Source organism: Limulus polyphemus, unplaced genomic scaffold, assembly GCF_000517525.1.
Source record: "Limulus polyphemus unplaced genomic scaffold, Limulus_polyphemus-2.1.2 Scaffold213, whole genome shotgun sequence".
NCBI lineage: Eukaryota > Metazoa > Arthropoda > Merostomata > Xiphosura > Limulidae > Limulus > Limulus polyphemus.
The window spans coordinates 633772-651724 of NW_013665823.1; the positions used below are offsets into that span (position 1 = coordinate 633772).

At 35.2% G+C, this 17953-nt stretch overlaps 1 protein-coding gene across 6 annotated transcripts in view; it reads right to left on the reverse strand.

Moving 5' to 3' along the window:
• LOC106478461 (succinate--hydroxymethylglutarate CoA-transferase-like) overlaps positions 1-17953 on the reverse strand; it is a 52361-nt gene that overhangs the window by 8882 nt on the left and 25526 nt on the right. For all 6 annotated transcript variants that reach the window (XR_002609909.1, XM_013939005.2, XM_022382054.1 and 3 more), the window contains 4 exons: positions 14182-14232; positions 13605-13725; positions 5726-5961; positions 724-891 (listed from right to left, as the gene is read on the reverse strand). Coding sequence is in view for 5 of the 6 variants with exons in the window: in XM_013939005.2 (XP_013794459.1) it covers positions 724-891; positions 5726-5961; positions 13605-13725; positions 14182-14232 (576 nt within the window). In the remaining variant the exon portion in view is untranslated. The remainder of the gene's footprint in view (positions 1-723; positions 892-5725; positions 5962-13604; positions 13726-14181; positions 14233-17953) is intronic.

Genomic DNA, 17953 nt, shown 5'->3' on the forward strand with positions numbered 1-17953 from the left:
TATATATATATATATATATATATATATATATATATATTGCATATGAACATAAAATAAGCATTATAACTTTCTTCATAAAATGTACAGTTTTGAATTTGAAAACAGTCTGAAATGAAATAATGCATATAGGCTAAAACTGAACAGATTCATGGTATCTGCCAATTACAGTAATTTCAATTAACACTAAAAAATTACTAAATCAGTAATGAAAGGCTTCAATCATGTCATAAACTGATTGACATATTTAAAATGTATTATGAAAAGAGAGCTTTTAATATGTAATGTTCTTGCACAATTTGCATTACAAAGGATTCTTAAATTTGAATGGGTGGACTTAGTCATATTTCAAGAAATGTTACAACATCTGATTTTAGATGATTTAACATGTACAGATAGACAGTAAACTGTTAATTTCAATTTACCATTTTTTATTATGTAAAGAAAAAAAATCAATGCTGATCTTTGATCACAAATTTCAATTATATAAGTAGACTTAAATTCACTACATTTCAAACAAATTTCACTGCTCAAATTACTTCAGATTCAACAGAAATTACTTACATAAAAACTAGATTCATAGTTTTGTTTGTCAATGAAATGACTAGCTAATGTGACTAAATTTTATCAGATCATCGTTTCTTTGATTTCTTTTAATAAGGTGATTCACACATTTTATAATTTGCAAAATAAAATATAACATAATGTTGCAGAAAATAACCATACCTTACAAAAAATCTGAAATTGTTCATCACTACCTGCACCAACAGTAATATACCCGTCACTGGTTTGGAAAGCTTGATACGGAACTATGCTCTCATGAGCAGTTCCCCAACGTATGGCCTCTTTACCAGCATTCAGGTAATTGGATCCAAGATTGGCAAGTAGTGACACCTACAGAATAATATTTGGTGAGTAGATGTTATATTTGTTATAATAGAAATTCATAACGTTGTTGCTAAAAACTGATATGAAGTTTACACCAACAGTAAAACGTTTGATGGTATTGCTTCAATAACAGACGAATGATTTATTATTTATTTCCAAATTATGGTTCCCTTATTGTGACCATAATTTGAATTTAGAAACTGTTTTGACACCTTGACAGAAGTTTATGTGTGTTCCTGATGCAGTGATGTCGTTCAATATTTCCTATGTCAAAGTACAGAAATAACTTCAATCAACAGGTTAAGAATGAGATCATCTTAAGAATGTACATTTTGTATTAACATTTAGAATAAATCTTATTAAAAAACAACAACAACTTTCTTAACATTTTAGGTTTAGTGCTAGCTATGTTACACAAATAAAAATACAAATGTCATCTAGTCTTGTTAACTGGAAAACTTATAAATACAGAATATTTAAAAATCATACTATCAACATACTAAAAACATAGTATCAATAGGGATTACAATAGAAGATGAACTACTAAAATCATCACATTAAAAATATATGAATGAAGTCTGTTGTTTGTATTGTCAACAGAAATCAACTAGCATCTAAAATAATATACAGTGTACAAGACGTTTTTTTTGTTTAAAATAATTTGACCACTTAAAATTGTGGATTTGGCATTGTGGTAAATAAAGTAATTCTGGCATTTTTCTTTCTTCAGTAGTAGTTATTTTTTTAACAGAAATAATTATAAAAATAAAATATTTAAACAGGATCATAACCTAAATTATAGTTAAGGGTAGTAAAACATGAGAAAAATCACTGTTTATAATAGTCTTATTTGCATATATAAAAATTGTTATTTTATGTGGTTAAGTCTTGTATGTCTATTGTGGTCCTGAGCTCTAATTTGTTTGTTATCTCTACTGACTTGAAACTGGTATAAAAAATGTTTTTCTATGTATTGCAAAAGTTAACATTTTACAAAATTGAAAATTTATTACCAGTACAACTTATCTCCTCTCACACTTATAGTTATCACTCCACTGCCAGGGTTTCTTCCTTTGGCCATCTATGCATTGGTCTGATTTTCTCTTGCTTGCTTGCTCCAGTCTTTTATATCCCACTCAATTTCCCTAGGCGATATTTATCTCGTGATACTCTCCACCTATGCCAATGCACTCTCTATCCTGGTACTGTATATAAGCACCTCATTCAGATAATGTTATCCCCTTTTTGAGACTGGCTCAGTCCCAGTCAATAACATCGGCTCTTAGTGGGGAGGAAGGGCAGGAGAATGTGAGAGGAGGTAAGTATTATTGGAAATACATTTTAATTTAGGAAAATGTTAACTTCTAAAACATACATACCTACCTCCACTCCCACTTATACCTAGAATCCCACATTGATAAGGTGAAGGGGCTAGTGAGGGCATTATCCATACAGAAAGTATCTGCATAGAACATGGGTGTGTCAACAGAAGATTGTCACCATAGTGGGGAAACTGCACTACATCCAGAACAGGTTTGTTCTTCACCCAAAACTGAGTTCCTGTATCATGGGTGGAATGTTACACGAGTTATCATCACTATAGGCCAGCCCCAACCAATGGGGTTGGAATTAAGGAGTCCCTATATCCCACGTTGGTGGCTAGGGAATCATGACAAGAATTTAAGCAACACCAAAGTGGACAAACCTTCCCCTCCACCTGAAGAAGCCTGAAAGGCTCAGAATGATGGGATTGTGTATGCCTTACTCAACCAAAGGAAACAGAACTTCTGGTCTGGATTTATGAACATTCATCCTCACTCCCCAACCGTGTGGGCAAGGTATATACCACTTGCCCCTGGAATTATGGGGAGGATGTAGAACAATTGTGTTCAACCAAGGACCGATGGACCATTCTGCATTTGGAATTACGAGGAGATACTGGACACTCTTCCATGAACAATGTACTGAATCTATATTGATTAAAAAGAAGGGCCATGCATACCCCAATCAGATAGCCAAGCATCAAATCTGAACTCATATTACAAGTAGGCTCCTGCACAGGCTGGTGCCACTCCTTCCAACATCTGGGGAAAACACCCAGGGACCCGGGTAAGAGGGCCCCCAACTTCGCCCTCTTCTCCAACAGTGGATGAATTCACTCTAACACTCTGGAGGAAAAGGCTCTGTCCACCACCCCAATGACAGGAAACTGGGTGTAGTAAAAGGTTTTGTTGCCTTGACTAATACCTTCAGAGATACTAGACAATGATTTTTTATTCTGGATTTTTTTTGGAAGGTGAGCAATCTTCTGCGAGTCGAATTTAATCAGATTTGTCACTTTTATATGTCCTTAGCAGTCCAGTCAAATTGCCTGCTGGAGGTCATTGTATAACCTGGTATGTGGACCTTCCCCAATACCTTTATCTGACATTATTTGCATAATCTGGCAATCTCTTCATCTGATGATTTTGCCTTTCCCCTGTAGCTATCTTAACCATTTCTGCTAGATTATCCAGAAGGGTGAGTATATTCATTTCTACCTTTCAGGGTCCCTTACCTTGTTTTCACAAGATTCCACTTTGTGGAAAGTGTTGCCCAGATAGATGTGCTTTTATCAAACTAATTCTGCACAAGCAACCACTAATTCTATATACTCTATACGGGTTGCAACAAGCCACCTAGGAGATGACCAGGTGGTATTACTGTTCTATGATGGACCTCCACTCATAGACTATCATGAGTAAAGCATAAGGGGATCCTGCTTGTCCCTGCCAATCTTTGAATTGAATAAATCAAAGTCAATTTGCTTTTAAAAATTTTGAGAACTTGGTTCACCTGTTGCACTGTTTACAGAGCACTGGACTCCTCAGTACTCCTCAATGCGCATTACCCAGATTCTACTAGTGGAACTAGGGAGTCACAAAACCCTCATTGAACATGATCAAGATCGAAATCTGATTGGACATAGAAGAGAGAAATAGTGATCAGATGAATTGGAGAAAAGGACTGAACCTCTGTCCTGTCTGACAGTGTTGGGTAAGAAGAACTGGTCTGAGGATGTAGAGAAAGTGGTGAGTGGACAAACAGCACAAATCACTCCAACTGGTGATAGCTGTAGGTCAACAGCCATGAAAAATAAACCAGCAGGTAAAGGAGATACATAGTATATAAGAGCCAGGTCACAAACGTGTTGAGAAAGAACACGCAATGTAACCTTAATATATCTGGTAGGTAACTGAAATGGGCATTTGGGACAAAGTACCCAAAGCAACTTGAGGAACCTGGAGAGCTGGAGACTAAAAAAAAATATGTATTTGCAATAATTGAACGGTAGTCAGTACGACCATCTTAAATAAACCAAATGTGGAAGATGCAAAAACCTCTGCCAAAGAATCAGGTGAAAAAACGAGTTATGGTTGACACTACTGATTGAAATGGGTTCAACCTCCTCTCTATACACCATTGCCGATATGCATGTCATTACTGTTCATAAATGTGCTTTTCGGACTAAGCAGAAATTGAGACAGATACATAGCAACCTTAGAAATTAAACTCCAATACCATGTGAAAAACAGCATAACCTCTATGCCAGAAACTTGAGCTTCTGGATAACCAGGCATACCATATCATGGCTGTCTCCACAAAGAGAGCCTAGAAAGAAGTGGAATAGTTGGACACACTGGAAGGGACCACAAAAAAAAGTTTGTAACAGCGAATCTAGTACTATCAACAGGATCTGACACTGGGTTGGAACAAATCATATTTACTACTCTGGGTACCATATGAAATGGAAACAAGGCTCAGAGTTGTAATCCTGTCCTGTACAAATGGAATGCATCTATTGCCAAAGCCTGAAGATGAGTTACTGGAGACCAAATTGTCAGTAGTTGGGTGATCCAATAAGAGGCCAACCCACCAATTAGAGTTGCAAAATGAGAGCCAGGATCTTGTGATGTAACATCTATTCTGTCAGAAAAAGCTATCTAGATTGAGACAACTGACCAGCTACCACAGGCATCACCCGTGGAACATGGCAAGCTAGAAAGGTGATAAGTTAGGAATGGTCCCGAGAAGGAGGTCCAAATTTCGAAAACAAAGAGCATTAGACCTGCCTCCTTGATGAGAAACACAATAAACAACCATAGAATTGTCAGAGTGAAGCCTGACGATTTATCCTTTAGTAGGCCCAGACCATGAGGCATTGCCTGTTGAAGAGCAAGAAGGATGAAAACATTGTGTAGAGAATCCACTTCATCCATGCATTGACCAAAGAATTCCTGACTGTTGGTATATGCATGCCATCCATGAAGCAAGGCATTCATGAAAAGATGGAACTCTGGATGAGGTGGCAGTAGAGGAACCCATATACTAGTAGTGTTCAAAGTATCTCCAATTGATTGTAATACTGGGAAACCTGTTAGTGATGCTTTGTCGAGAAAAGGTGATAACATTATATAAATGAGATGTTTATATACAGTACTAGGATATAGGGCACACTGATGTAGGTGGAGAGTATCATGAGATAAATATCACCAAGGGCAATTGAGTGGGGTATGAAGGACTGGAGCAAGTAAGAAAAAATTAGACCAATACTTATATGGGCAAAGGAAGAACCCTGGCAGTTGATTAATAGCTATAAGTATGAGAAGAAGTATGTATGTTTGGGAATGAGATACTAATTAATACTAACTCTGATGGTGAATTATGGTTACTGGTCTGGTATGCTATGCTGTTATGTATTTGAATCCAACCTGATATCAAACTGTGCATCTTCTGAAAAATTCTAACTTCACAAATATGAACACCTTTACCCTAGGAGGAAATACTGACAACAATGTACCTGCGTAGACAGAAGATTACAATCTATCTTTTGACCTCGACCTGTTTTCTCCCTTTCCAACAATGCTGCTAAGATTGCTCCATGTGCATACAATCCTGTGGCAAGGTCAGTCATGGCTACACCAACTTTGCATGGATCTCCATTTGGTGGCCCTGTAATGTGGAGCAGGCCTCCTATTGAAGCCGCAATTACATCATAGCCAGCTCTGGTCTTGTATGGACCACTTGGACCATAACCTGATGCAAAGAAATATTCAAATCATTAAGTTTCAAAAATTAATCACTCCTTAAAACTAAAACAACTTAGACAATATGTTGCAGTTTTTTTTTTCACAATAAATAATGCCTCAAGTATTGTTATCTGAAGTTATGCACACAATATAAAGAAGAGCAATAAAATGGACTTATCCTAAACTTACAAGTATATGAACATAAGGATGGAAATCAAAGCTGGTTAAAACCACAATAACATTGGAGCTGATTTTATCATAAATTTGAGACAAAATCCTCCATTTTTTAAAACTTATTTAAACATTAACAAAAACATGCAAGCTTTAGAATGTTTGAATATCTTGGTACAGGGTAATATTCTGCATGATAAACTAGAAGTTGATTGAAAAGTTATCATTCATCAATGCTTTCTGATCTCGGTGTGTTTGCAAGTTTTTGTAAAAAAGTTAAAATGATGATTTTTATCCCCTAGTATGCTATTCACCATGCTATGTTTTCTCTCTCTTTTAACATTGACTCTGACTAATAAATAACAGTGAACTTTATTAACTTTATTTATTTAAACTATAATAAATTATCACATTTTATTACTAGATAATTATTTTTTATCTCATGTTCCACTGGGAAGTCTGAAAAAAGAAATTTCTGTGTTGGAAGGGACTGAGATGCAGTCTTGGATCTTTTTTGGTGGAAAGTCTGATGTGCTATCCATTTGACTGCAGCCTCTACCATTACAACTTGAATTAATTATTTGAATGTTTTCAAAAAGGTATCCAAGTTTAGCTGACTTTTATGCTAGGTCAACTGATTGTGTTATCAGTCAGGTTGATGTATAAAAAAGTTTACTCTTTCCTTTTCTTGAGTGTGATTCATATCCTATAATTTTAGTATAATTTCATTTATCCTATGGCTATTGCAGATAGATTAATAATAAGTCTTGTATGTCTATTATGCTCATGAATTCTAACTTTTGTTGGTATTTTTGTTCCTCCAATGTATTGGAATGCACATTCACAGGGGATGTAGTGAATGATGTTTTTCCTCTATTTTTCAGGTGGTTTAGTGTGTAATAACTGATCATATTGTGTTGTGGCTTATGAATATAGTTCCCGATTTTATGCTATCTTCTTTACATATCCTCTGTACGTTTTCAAAGAGCATGGGAATACGGCAGCAAGTCTGTAACATCTCTTCCTGTTTGTTCTTGGTTTTTATTTTTTCATTCTTACTCAAGTGTTGGATGTACGTTGTTAAAGAGGGTTGTAGTTATTTGTCTTTCTTCTTAGCTTCTTCAGTATTACAACAAACCTTGTTAATTCTAGAAACAAGGCAGCCTGTGACACCTATCTTTACACTATTGGGGTGATTTTACTTATAGTTGAGGATTCTCCCCTTATCTGTGGCTTTTAAATTCCTGTGGTATACGAGTTATGCATCTTGGTAAACATCATGTTGGAATTGGAGTTTGTTACTTTTCTATTTCTATTGCAGCATCTTGTTCAGGTGCTTCATGAATGCTTGAATCTTGTCTATAAAGTGTGTATTATGAATATACTGTCAACATATCTGACCCAACTCTTGGGGAATAGAATGGCTGTTTTGAGGGCACCAACTATAAAATGTTCCATGTAAAGGTTACCGAGTACTGGTAAAAGATTAAGCCTATGGATAGGTTTTCATACGGTTGATAGTATTTATATTAACTACTTATTAATTAATATCTAGACATCGGTGATTATATAGACTACTAATTATGGGAATGATAATTTTAACACTTTTTTTGGTTTTATGAAGAACTGAAAGAGAAATTTAAAATATCTCACCAAGTATGGAGATCAGTGAAATAGTTTTTACTTGGCATAAAATTGTTTTCATTGATAGAAACAATTTTAAAATAATTTTGAAAAACAAAATTGAAAAGTACTATTTAAAGCTTAATAGTCATTTTAGTAAACTTAAGGCAAGAGTAAATTTTCGTCTAGAAAACAAAGCCACAAGTATCACTTACAACAAACCTTTCTTCATGATTAAGCTTTGTTTGCAAAAATAACTGAATCAGGTTTAATATTAGAAGTATTACAACTATTCCCCAACATTTACAGTTCTTATGCAATGTAAAAGTCCTTAGTATGTTTACTGGTGTTTGGTCAATCCTCTAAACTAAATAGTGATTTTCATAAAACTATGTACATTTGGTTTTCCAACTGATAAGATTTTCGCCTATGTTAACATTTTTCTTATACTGAAAGTGTATTTCCAATAGGTACTTACTTCCTCTCACAAAAAGCTATCTATATCATCTTTCTGCCCTCTAAACATTGCTCAAAAATTTTCACACTCAGCACACAAGTCTATATACCCCATCAATTTTGTGCCATTTCTCAACATGTACATATCATGTGACTACTCTCTATCAATAGTATTGTGCCACCTACATTGGTGTGGCTAGCTGTCTTTGCTATTCCTGCTCAATCCTCACTTTCAAGAATTGACAGGCTCTAAAAGAGGAACACCAGTAGTGAGAGGGTGGGTGGGAAGTGTGTGATAGAAGGTAAGTACCTATCAGAAATACATTTTCGGTGTAAGAAAAACGTTAACTTCCAATACAGCCTTACCACCTCCCACACAAAGCTAGAATCCCATAATGCAGAGGTGGAGGGGCTGGTTTAGGCACACAACAATCCAACCAAGCCAAAAGCGACCACCCAGGATGAATGGGTGTGAGATGAAAATGAAGCAAACTTGTGGGGTACTGCTCTACTTCTGGAACAGGTATGTTCTTCGCCCTTGAAGTAGAAAATGAATCTGATGGAGGTGAAAAAAGGAGGTACCCAAGTGCAATTTGTTCTTAGAGTTGCCACCTATAGTAAAATATAAACAGAATTGGCTATGTACATTCACAACCTCAAATGGACAGATGTAGTTCCATAACTTGTACTCGGCATTAGGAGGTTGATGATCAAAAAAAAAAGATAAAACAAATACATTGTAACAAACATAATGACTATGGCATGTGGACTGTATTACAAATACTGTATTACAAGCCCCACTGTAAGTAAACAGTGTCATACGTCAAGCAATTGGAATTAAAAAGAGGAAGTTAGCTTTCAGCTGAAATCAGACAAACTTCCAAAACCACTGTAGGAGAAAGAAGTACAACAAACCAAGTCTAGCATTATGGGGTCATGGCATTGCCTCAACTCAACTGTTAGAACAGTAATATCTGTAACCAGTATTAGGAGCAGAAACCATAACTTACTCAACAGTAAATGCAGGGAAAGAGACATCCTGCACCCGGAATTACAAGGAGGAACAGTGTACATTCATCCTGTTGCTGGTATTACTGGGCAAAGTTCCCCAAACTCAATTCTAGAAGCAGGAAAAGAAACTTCTGTAACATTCAGAGGAAATGGAAGGAGGGAAAACAGCTTTGCCCTCTTCTAATTGAATGTATAATCATGAGTGTGTATGGTAAATCAAGTTTCTAAACTCACTCAGGGGGAAGCCTCCATGGTTCACTACCCCAGTAATTAAGAACTGGGAAGTGGTAAGGACTCCTGTGCACACTGGAAGAAGAAAGGGAGGAGGGGAAGTAAACATGATGGTGTCTATGATTACCTATTTTGAAAAAAAAGATCGCCCATGATTTATTCAATCAAAGGGTCAGAGGGATGGGCAGAAATGCATGAGTGACACTCGTCCAATGAGTGAAACATATTAATATCTAAAACCATATATATATATATATACACAAGCTGAGGTACCCATCCTTTGTCTGGGTTATGAACTTACAAAAATGTGGGGGTAGATGCTATGATAAATAATGAAAAAATTTTAACTTTCACACAATTTATTTATAACATAACATTATTACAGTATTCATTACTACCTCACCAAAAGTTTTTTCTCAGCTTTAATAACCCACTAAGACATGGTATACACTGTGCAATGATCAGGATGACTTTGTACAAAGAGGTAGTGGCCAAAGTAGTGGCAGTAGGGATACTTTCTGTTACTCGCTTTCAACACCCACCTCTTAATGTCCTTCCACACTGTTAGTTTATTAATTAATTGATGGTCATTGGCCACAGAAGTGTCTTACAGGACGAAGTTGTATGGTCATGGGTCAAAGTAGGAAGGGGTATAACTCAAGAAACAGCTCTTAATATCAGCATTATGGTGGCTGTTGTAGTATTGACTTCATCTGAGTTTATGTATTATTGCAATATTGGCAGCCATTTTTTTCATTGCATTCCTCCATAGAGTGCTAGCACACTCTCTGAGATATACAAGACATTCATGTATTATAGAAAATTTAGTGTGTGTGTTTTCCTATAGTAAAGCCACATCAGCTACCTACTGTGTCTACCAGAGGGAATTGAACCCTTGATTTTAGCATTGTAAATCTGAATATTTACTGCTGTCCCATCGAGCGGATGGAAAATGTAATAAAGTTATTTTGTTTGGTGTAAGAATGTAGTGCTATCTATGAATGTAGTTAACTTATGTCAAAGATAATAAATGTTGAATAACATCAATAATGGGGTGGAGGGGTTGTGAAATCCCCCATTAACATGCCCCTTGTTCCAAACTAACATCCCACAATATATATATGTGCCACTGGATATCTCACAAGTGGTCTTGCAGAAATGCCCCATCTCTACAGTGAGCATTATAATGCAATTAGTAAGTTGTACAGGTTGGGAAAGCTTATTTGACCAGGCAACACCCACCACAGAGTGGGATCCCATTATCAGTGGTAAAAACGAGGGTTGTTGAAAATTAAAACAAATGAAAGGAAGTGATAAGACTTACCGCCAGTCAAAGGTGAACAGATGTGTAGAATTGCCACAGTAGGGAGATGATACCCACCTGAGGAAGATATGGCCAGATTGTGCAGATAATGAGCAATGAAGGTATTGGGAGTAATCCACATTCTGGCCTGATTGATCTCCTCCAAAGGATGGTGAAGATGAGCAGTCAAAGACATGGTGATATGACAAATTTGATGAAAAGAATTGTTGTGGAGATGGCGACCTTCCATGGATAAGTCCAAATATGCCAGTCTAACAAGTTGATGAACCCAACCAGTTAGCATGACAGGGGACAAATCATGGGAAACGGAAAGGTTTCAGGGAATGAAAAGTTTGGAACTTGAAGTCTGAAAGTACAAATGATGTTCCACATACCACCATAAGGAGTGAACTGGACAAAGAAGACAATCAGGATCAGAATGGAATGGGAATACAGGTGGGAAATGGAAGGTAAGAAAATGGGTATGAAAGCCAAACCACCTTCACAGTTAGCATTGTTCTTAGAGAGGAAAGACCAGTTGGGATATAGGATGACACAAGAGGAATGGTAAAGGATGCGGATAATGTTATCAGCATAAATATCTAATTGACGATGTCTGCAACCAAGAAGGAGAAGGAAATAGGTCTTGAGAGAGAAATGGTACATGAAACACATAGACAAAGGTTTGAAGGGAGGATGGGAAATGGCATAAAGGACCAAGTGAGATCCCAATCAAGCAAAAAAGGAACTTGGAGGACGCATGACTCAAAAGGAGTGGAAAAGAAGGGAAGGTTTGTTTTTTACAAAGGCTTGTCAACATGAACTGTGTCTAACTATTGGGTGGCCTTGTTGAACACCTGTTTTGACAAGTTTTGTAAGGTTTTGTCTTCCCCTGTCAGTTTATCCAGATGTCACCACGATCCATCTTCACACATCTCTTTTGTCAAATCCATTGCCTCAGTCCAGGGACTGACTCTACATGTTGCATTTTTCCTTTACTGATCCATCAGACCTTCTATGTCCATTTACCAAAGGCAATGGTCTACCTTCCTTCTTTGGTCTATTCAACATGTCGTCCATCCACCCTTCTACTCCTCAACTTTACTAGTTCTTCACCTTATTGGTCAAACTCATATGCACTCTCTTCAGTGGACATTTCTTGATCAGTGGAACTTCTACTCAGATCCCTTGGACCACCCTTTTACCCTTCCTTCCCCAATCATAGCATGCCCGACTTGGTGACTGGACAGGAACCAGACCACTGTGGGGGTACTGCTTCATCCACCCAGTCCAAACTTACATCTATTCATAGATGCATTTTTAGAGGGTCAGGGTGTTTACCTTGACACTTGGGATATTTCTTCTCTCCATATCAACATTCTCAAACTTATGGCGGTTCATCAAGCTTTGTCCCACTTCTTTTCTCTCCTGCTGGGGAGGGTAGTTATGGTACACTCTGACAACTCCACTGTGGCACTTATATCCCCAAGCAAGGGGTACCAAATCCAAGTCTCTGTGCTTTCAGACCCTGTATCTCCTTTTCTCGACCCACAGTCACCACATGGTGGTCATAGCTTGCCAGGGTCATTGAGTGGTCCCTCGTTCCACATGTCTTTCAGTGGTTAAATTCCAAGCTGGGAACACTTTATATCGATGCTTTCACCACCCACTGGAACACCAAACTTCCTTCCTTTTGGTCTCCCGTTAGGGAGTGGACACATTGAGTCAAGATTGGAGAGGTCACCACATCTATGCTTACCCTCCTATTTAACTCCTCTCTAGAGTTCTATTCCTCATCCAAACCAATCAGTGTCTAGTCCTACTTGTAGCTCAATATTGGCCAGTGCAACCATGTTTCCCTCTGCACTGACCTTTACTTGTACAACCTCCTCTACCCTTACCTCTGCGTTGGTTTCTATTCCTTTAACTTCGGTCGGACACTGGAATGAGAGGTTCCAAGGAAGCCCACATTACCAAAATGGATAGAACCTCTTAAGCTGTGAGAGAATGTGAGGTGAGGGTATTGTGGACTGCTTGCTCCCAATCCTGAAGATGAAGTGGAGAAGGCTGGGCCCAACTGAGGTTGGAATTGAAGAAAACCCCCCAAAGGAACAAGGTACTGAGTAGGGATAACAATGGATTTCTCCACCTTTTTCTGTTCTTGTGTATATAAACAGCTGAAAACATTTTGTTTTGGCTATGTCATTATTTATAAAATACATCCATGAAATCTTAATATATTTAGCAGTTACAATATCGTACAGTAGAATACAGTTATTTCTAACATAATCACAGTATAAAGAAATATTAAATTATCACAGACACAGTAACAAATGCGAGATGAATGAAGTGAAAATAATATTCAGTGATTATGCCCTTTTATTTTTTTAAATCAAGATGTGTTTCTATATTGTCTTCTAGATAATTGTTTTTTGAGGTTATTCTCAAAAGATACAAAATACTTTCCAACTTGGAAAAATATACTAACACATATGCACAATAGTCATGGAAAATTAACATAAATATTATATGTAGCAGTTTGTTAAAGATCTTCAAGATTTCTAATGGGATTAATTACTTCACTTAAGAACAAATGTTGTCAAATAATGTTAAAGGTTATATTCTTTCTTTCTACTTACTTTATTGTCAAAGATTTTACACAACTGTTAACTTTACACATATTATCCTGTATAACAGATATTCAGTAAATTGGTATAATACCTTTTTTAAGATTTTAAAAATCGAGAACATTTCTGATTTTTATTTTATTTTTAGCTTGGGTATTCAACATCATGATACCAACTTTCTTAACAGTTAAGTTTGTTTTATAAAAATATATAAATAATTTCCTGTACCTGATATTGAGCAGTAGACTAACTGGGGTGCTACTTCAGAAACTTGGGTAAAACCTAATCCTAGTTCATCCAACTTTCCTGGTAGGTAATTCTCAACCAATACATCTGATTGTTTAGCTAGCTGTTAGACAAAAACATGACCTGATTTTTGTAAACCACATAAACTTTAGACAACTACAGTAAAATTCATAGCACATGTGTATTCTACATGTTTATAAGCTGTCTACAGTAGTGTGAGTGACACAAAAAAAATCTGTTTTTTTCATAGCTAACAAAACATATACACACACACACACATTTCCTTTAAAAGATTGTGTGTACATTATATATTTTTTAACTATTAATTATGTATTATCACTGCAATAAAAGTTAATGTTCTGTGCCAAAATTAAGGAAGACCATGAGGATAATGTTAACCAGAAACAAACATATCATATTATATCACTCCTTGTCAGACTTATTTTGAGTAAAAAAGCAACAGACAAGTTTGTAGTATTTAATTAAAATGGTACATCTACTTCAGTTTTTGAAGTAAAAAAAAAATGTTTCACACCTTGCAGTGTTTTCCTCTACTTACATCTTTCACCAAAGACTGTCCTCTAGTGTCTTTCAGGTTGACTGCAACACTCTAGAAAAAATTAAATTAATACTGTTAAATATTATGATAGTTTTTATGACCACATAATTTGATTTAAATTAAAATACATCTTAGTTCAAATATCACTGATGATATACTAAATATTACAATGAAAAACATTTAATATATTAATATAACTGCAACTAATAACAATACCCACTTGTTAATGCTTTCATTTTGTATAAATTTCTTATTTCACAAACATATATGCTTCCCTTAAAAATAATTTAAAATATTCCATATTCCTTCAAAATAATCTTTATAATACAATATTTTAAATCACAGCTGCATGTGCATCTTGCAAAGGTATCAGTATAAATATAATTTCATTCATTTCAACATAACCTTTGCCATTAAAGTGCATAGGATGCTACTTCAGTGAGTTAGATTTTAACTGTCAAAAGTTGTAAATGCATCATTAAAATATATGTCATGTATCTCTAAAAAAAATCATTTGCATGTTATCTACATACTTGTATCTATTAGCATCCTATATATCACTAATTAGACTGATATTCGTGTCATGGCAGCAGTTCATCACATTTACCTGACCTTCTAATCCAATGCACCTACAACACAATATATTCATTGACATACATAATGCAAGTGTTTAGTCAGTAAAAATAAACATCTAAGTATATTCAAGATTGATCCTCATGCTTTTGAAAAAAAGAAAGAAAAAGAAGTTGTATCTTCATTCTAGCTAACAAGAAATATATTACGTTCCCAGCTGCAACAGAGGTTTTATTGTAGATTTGTTAGTATTTAATTTTAAAGTAAACAAAGATTATTATTTCAAAGAAGCAATATCAAAGTATACATTGCACTTGTATTGCATGGAAAAAAAAAGTTTTCTTCAAATGCACAATTATATCTAGGCCTATCATTTGATTTATGTATAAAGTTTATAATATCTCAGTTGAAGCAAATCTTTTATTTCATACGTCAGTAGTAATCCAGATTAATTAATAAAATAAACAGGGAAAGCATTAAAATTAGTTATTTTTATTACTTGTATTTTGCAAGGTTACCAAAAAAATGACTGACAGTTTGTAATATTCTCAAAATGTTTATTGCACTGTGTTTTTTTTAAATTTAGGTTTCTAAATAAGAATGGTCAAGTTATAATTTATTTGGATTATCCTCCTATGAGCCCCCTAGACAGCAGCACTGATGCTCAAGCAGTTAATCAAGAATGGGCATGTGATATATATGATATATATATATGGGTAGTTTACATTAAGTAGATTATATTCTTATAAACTAATAAGAATAGTAGCTTTCTGTTTAGTTTACTACCACTACCTGCTGTGTACTACTATTAATTTTAGTTACTCATAAACCAGGCATGGCTTTGTGTTTGACATGCTGTACTATGAACAGAGGGTTCATCATTTACATTCATTTGTTGCAAAATTAAACTCCAAACTTATGGGCTATGTGTGTGTGTGTGTGTTCTATAAGAGTTATGAGTAACTCCTACTATTCAGTCAAATAAAGTATAGCCCAAAAATTAGCAGTAGGTGCTACTTAACAACAATTTTGTTTGTTTGTTGTTAAGCACAAAGCTACACAATGGGCTATCTGTGCTGTGTCCACCAATTTTGTAGCATTATAAGTATTCAGACTTAACATTGACCCACTGAGGAAAGAATACAGCACGTCACCTAAATATTAAAGAGAGGAAAAACACCATTTACAGCATCTCTTGTGAATATGGATTCCAATACATTGGAGAAATAAAAACCCAACAAATTCAGAAATCAGAAACATAACAGATATATCAGACACAGTAATATGAGATATCTGCAATAACCCATCATGCCACAGAAAAACATACAATAAAATGTATAATATGAAAATGAAATGAATTATAAACAAGGTAAAGAAAGCTATAATAAGCAATCGACATTCACCTAACTGATAACAAACTCAATCAACCTAATGTAAAAACCAGCAAAACCTAGAAAAACTCTTGAAAACATTCAATTACTTAGTTGTTTCTAGTTTTACAGTCAAGTGGATGATGCAATAGACTTCCAATAAGAAGACCCAGGAATGAATCCCACCCACTACCAACATAGAAATAGTCCTTCTCATGTCTTCCCTACTGATGGCAGCAGATTAGCAGGCAAAATGTTGGAGAAAAATGATTAGTACTTAGTATCTCTCTCTCTGTATATATAAAGTTACTAACTAGTATAATTAGACTTAGGTGATCATATAGGCTATTAACCATGACAATGACTGACATCCAATCTCCACAACCTTCTTTTAAGCATTTAAAGATTTTCTTTTGTTAACATAACAATGTTTAGGAACAGCAATGGACCTATTGGTCCATCTTGGCCATCACATCCCATAAACTACACTATTATAAGTTTAAAAAAAAGCAACCCAAAGCCAGCCCTTATCATTCAAGTAGTTATTCAGCTTTCTCTTAAACCCACTTAAATTTACTGCTTTCACAACATCCAACAGCAACCTATTCCAAAGACCAACCACTCTGTTAGAAAAATAAAACTGTTTTAGCTAAGGATGATCCTACCCTGCCCAAATTTATATTGGTGTCCCCTAGTCCATTAAGTATGAAAAAATGATGATGCATCAACACTATCAATTCTATTTACAATTTTAAACACCTTAATCAGATCCCCTCTACTCTTCTTTTTTTTCAAGAGAAGAAAATTTCAAAGATCTTAATCTCTCCTCATATGACAAACCCTCTATCCTAGGTACCATTCTGATAACCTTCTTCTGAACCCTTTCCAACAATTCAATGTTCTTTCTAAGGTATGGAGCCTAAGACTGAACACTATACTCTAAACATGGCCTATCCAATGAAATTATAACCTCTCCAGACGTGTATTCAGTATTTCTGTAGATACAACTGAAAATCCAATTCCCATCGCATATTTATAATTCAAATTATTATAACCCACATGCATTATCTTGCATTTATTATAATTAAAATCCATCTGTCATTTATTTGCCTAGCTTATAAAATTATACAAGTCCATTTGTAAAGCAGCAGCATTCTCTTGATAGCTAGCAACACCCAAGACTTTAATATCTTTGGTAAATTTAAGTGATTTATTGACCATTCTTTCATCTATGTCATTGATGTAAATCAGAAAGAGCAAAGATCATAAGACTGAGGTACCTCACTTGTGACATTAATCCAGTTTGACTGAACTCCATTTATAACAACCTTCTGCTTTCTTCCATCCTTCATCTACTCTTCTATCCAATTAGCTAACTTATCCCCACACCCTAAAGTGATCTAAAATGACTTATGAATATTATTGCCCTTGAAACTACATTAATTGAACAAAACCAAAACATACATGAAAAATAGTTAGCATTTAGTTATATATAAAGTTAGTAAAAATTAGAATTAGGTAATCATATAGGCTATTGACCATGGCAAAGACTGATATCCAATCTTCACAACCTTACCATAAGTACTTAAGAATTATATTTATTAAAGTGATCTAAATGAGTTATTATTTTTTCTTCAAGAACATGTGAGGAACTCAGAAAAGAAAATTCAAGTATTCTGGAACACTTGCCGAGTCAGTGTAATAAGCCACTGGGGTCACATCAATTCAATGTTGTTAGTAATGAAAAGATGAAGCATGTCTTGACATTAATGAAACTTTGATTCATATAAAAACATTCAGCACATCATAATAACAAGTGAAAACTTGTA